This window comes from Theropithecus gelada, chromosome 5, assembly GCF_003255815.1.
Source record: "Theropithecus gelada isolate Dixy chromosome 5, Tgel_1.0, whole genome shotgun sequence".
In the NCBI taxonomy this organism is placed as follows: domain Eukaryota; kingdom Metazoa; phylum Chordata; class Mammalia; order Primates; family Cercopithecidae; genus Theropithecus; species Theropithecus gelada.
The window spans coordinates 14,823,979-14,828,141 of NC_037672.1; the positions used below are offsets into that span (position 1 = coordinate 14,823,979).

Below are 4,163 nucleotides of genomic sequence, written 5' to 3' on the forward strand. Positions count from 1 at the left end.
GCCTCCACTTTGCCCCATTTTATTCCTACAGATACTCTTTCCAAAATCCAGCTCCACTATTACCTCCCCTGTTACACTCAAGCCCAGATCTTACAGCAGTTTCTGCCTCCTCTCTCTGGTTTTCCTTATAGCCCTCTCCCCCTTCCTTTACAGCCCTTATCATGGGCCACTGTACTTAACTAGGCCTTCCTTCTCCAAGAATGAAGAATGAAGAAATGAAGCTCATTTCTTCTCCAGAAATGAGCTTTGCAAGGCAGGGGTCCTTCGGGTTGGGGAGGGAATGGGCATCTCTGACATGCATCAGTAGGAGAGGTTCCTCAACCCTGCAGACTCAGCTGTCAGAACTCCTGGGTTCCAATCCTACCTCCCCTCTTACCATCTATGAGTCCCTGACAAATGATTTAATCACATCATGTACCAGGTATCCCACCTGAAAACAGGGATCTTAATTATTATGCTTCAGTAAGCACCAAACACCACAGACCAATGGATACAATTATAAAGAAGGATTCTGGGAAGACATAACTTGAGCAGGGTGGGGAACTAGAAATTGCTATTTAGACAGTTTTTCCATTGATATATGGGGACTACTTTATGAGTTTATTTGGGAACAGACACAGAGAAACCAAGCAATGTTGGAATGTATTTCTGAAAAACACCCAGAGTTTTATTACCATTAATTGAGCAGAAAGTTCATTGCGCTGAAATTATCACTCTGGTTCATTCAGCTCAAACACTCTTCACTGCTCAAACACATAGCTGTGTGCGCCATGGAAATACACGCTGCAGGAAACAGCCTCTGAACCTCACCTCCAAGAAAAATAAAGCAAATTCCAAAACACAAAAGCAAAAATTACAAAATCTGTTTAAATATTTTTGTTGCACTCACTTAGCACAAAAGTTCATATTTTGGGGGCGACTGTAGAGAGCTTTATGGTGTATAGAGGGACTTATGACCTGACATCTCTTAAGGGAACCCATTCTCTTTTGACCTCATCAGCATGACGTGTCCTGTATTATTCTGAGGAAGAATGTGCAGAGAGAGCTCCAAGTCTCTCCACAGAACTCCAGGGCAGTCCTCCTCTGGTTTGCCATATCTGGGTCCTCCACACACTCGGGAGCTTTGGTGGTCATGGTCTCGGTCACTGCTAGGCTAGCGGGGGTGGTCTCTTTGCCCTTGATGTGCTCCCCGGGGGACATCTCTGTTTTCTCCTTCCTGGGCTTTGTGTTCCCAAATAGAGTGGAGCTGACTAGCTTAAGACTGGATTCTGGAAAATCCTTTCTGCACACTCTGGTTTTCACGGCTGTCTTGGAATATCTACAGATGTCTTTCTGTGAGCGCAGATTCCGGGCAATTTGTTTCCAATAGACTCTCTCATCCTTGAGCTTTAGGCACGAGGTTGGATTGCCAGCAAAGACACAGGAAAATTCATGGTCCAATCGAGTGCACTCAACCTTGAGAGAGATGCCCTCCTCCTGCTCAGTCGCAGCCCATCTGCAGTTGGCTTGGTCTTTGGTGACAAACTTGCCTTTGTTCCCAGGCCTGTTTTTCTGCTTAATCTGGGTGTTGCCTAGAGTGTCCTTTTGTTCTGAGACCACTTTGCTGTGAAGTCCATTCTTCACTTTTTTTTCCCCCTCCACCAGGAGCACCTGAGCAGCCAGTAGGAGGAAGGAGAGCAGGGTGAGGCTACGGATCCTCATGGCTGCAGCTGGGCGGGCACCTGTTTGACAAAAGGCAGGTGAGTCAGTGGTAGGCAGCAGTTCAGCTATGCAGGACTACACACTGGCCTCCCCCTACCCTGACAGGTACCTGCCTGATTTCAGAGTAGACCAAGAACGCTTCTGGCTCCTGGAGTCACTAGACAAACAGCCTGTCTACTCACATTTCCACTTGACTTGAGTCTTGAGTATCACAAAACTACCACTCTTTGGAGCCTCACGAATTCTCATTTATCATTTACGCACTCATTAACTCCTGCATTTGCTCACTCCTCACTCTTTCATTCACTCATTTAACAAGCATTTACTGAGCACCTACTATATGCCACGCAGTAGACTAGATGTTGAAGAAATCACCATGATTGAGAAAGTCTCAGACTTGAAAGAGCTTAGAGGCCACTCTTTGGCAGAATTTAAATAGCATTGATCAGGGAATCTGTCTCATCATCTCTGTCTCTGATCTGAAACAAGTTACTGCTCCAAACTTTCTTTCAGCTCCAAAGCGCTGGATTTCTATCTCCTGACTCCATATGAGCATGGATGCCTGAAATGAGAAAAGACGTGACAGATGCCTAAAATGAGAAAAGACGTGGTAAACGTCATGAAAGGTGATGTTGACCCAGAGTTGAACATGCCTGGGGTTTGGGTGGGGTGGCTGGGTTTGTGGGGGTGGGGGAGCTTTTTTGGGGGAAGTAAGAGTTTAAGGAAAGGTGTAAGGTGTGGTGGTCATCTGATTTGCCTGCACAAAGTGAACCAGGATGGAGACAGGTGAATTTCAACCAGATAGTTCACACTACAAGATCGAAGACAAGGATCATGAGAAATCATTGAATCAATAGGATGAACATCAATGTCACACTGAACTACCTGGATCTGATCATGTGTACAATTAAAAACCCATGCTTAACAGGAGAAGAGAAGCCAATTTCTATATGACACCTCCTATATGCTAAGTACTGGTCTAGGGTTTGATTCCCACCTTGCTAAATCCACGCAAGAGCCCTTCCAGTTAGCTATTAATATGTCATCCCAGGTGACAGCTCTGACTCTTAAGGCTCAGACAGGTAAATAAATTGCTCAGGATCTCATAGTGGGCAAGTTCAAAGCTGGTATGGGTAGCCAGATCAATCTCCTTATTCCTTTCTGTCACCCCTGATTGATCACTTTTTGCTTTTCACATTTACTCTGCCCTTTAAAAACATTGCCAAAGAATAAGAAAAACAACTATGAATGATGACAATTTAGTTTGATATAACACATAATGATAAGATGATTTGTATGATTTGTGCTCCATTTAAAACAAAGCACAGAATTTTTATAAAAAGAGGCAGGCCCAGGAAATGGTCCTGATCTGATTTCTACCCTAGAAGTTGGCCATCTTCTAGGGTTAAGGAGGAGAAAGACAATCACAAAAGGGCAGAGAACAGCAATAAATGGTGAAGAGGAGATGAGATATGCCAGAAAAACACCCAGTCATTTCTCACGGACGTGGGGCTCAGCCCCCACCTGCCCATGATGGAATGCAGGCCCAAGGAACTCCAGGCCCTTGGTGCAGTGATAAGTGGTGGCAGGTAATAAAGCTGTTAAAGGAGCAAGGCTTTTACCTTGTTCTGAGCACACCGATCCAGTGCAATCCCAGGAGGTGGGAGTGAATTGCAGGCTGCAGCTGTCTCAGGTAGAGTGCAAGGAGGGTGGACTATTCAACAGGAGCCAGGCTGACTGGGTTTTTACAACACTCACTGGGTTTTTATAACACTATGGCACCTTACTCACAGCTCCTCCCAGTCACGCCCCTCCAAGGGAGCCAGTTCCTGCAGGGAAAGTGCTGGATGTAATCCAGTGAAAAGGGGGGGTTACCTGCATGCCATTAAACGCTTCCTCTAGGCCCTTCCCTGTCCACCCTGTGGCCAGGATAGGAGGACAACTTAGCCTTGCAATGACCCTCCTTGATGGGGAGAGGACCCCAGCAGTGATGTCTATGGAGAAGTAAAATAACAATAATGACATGATCTGAGCTGCCAAACTACTGAGCCCATTTTACCTGATTTCTCCTTTTCCCTCATCACATCCGCTCTAGTAGGGAATGCAATGATTCTTCCTCTTTTACAAAACCAGGAATTGGTTCTGGAGATATGCAATAGCTTGTCCAAGTTCACAGAGGCAGGAAAAGGAAGATCTCAAAATTAAATGTGAGATTCTCTACGTCCATGGTCTGATCTCTTCCTGCCTGCCACTCTCAATAAATATTTGTTGAATGGGTGACTGAAGTTACCGAAGCTTTCTTAGTGTCTGAGTTCCTTTTTCCATCTGAAGTTACCACATAAGCAGAGGATTCCCTGATTCTAGAAGTAGGGAAATTCCCTGATTCTACGAGGCTCCAAGAGGCTGGTAAAGAGGGAATTTTAAATATAAGATTACTGTTGAAAATATTTACCTTCAGGTCT

The 4,163-nt window shown here is 45.2% G+C and overlaps 1 protein-coding gene across 1 annotated transcript; it reads right to left on the reverse strand.

The window, feature by feature from the left end:
• Positions 1–638: 638 nt before the first annotated feature.
• FGFBP1 (fibroblast growth factor binding protein 1) lies at positions 639–3,814 on the reverse strand. The gene is made up of 3 exons (XM_025385756.1): positions 3,761–3,814; positions 3,324–3,544; positions 639–1,721 (listed from the first exon to the last, which is right to left on the reverse strand). Exon 3 carries the CDS (start codon positions 1,699–1,701, stop codon positions 997–999), a length of 705 nt encoding a protein of 234 aa, XP_025241541.1. The 5' UTR covers positions 1,702–1,721; positions 3,324–3,544; positions 3,761–3,814; the 3' UTR covers positions 639–996.
• Positions 3,815–4,163: the final 349 nt, after the last annotated feature.

What these genes read in the sequence shown, in the direction of transcription:
- FGFBP1 (XM_025385756.1), bottom strand. Translation starts at nt 1,701, where the DNA reads ATGAGGATCCGTAGCCTCACCCTGCTCTCCTTCCTCCTACTGGCTGCT.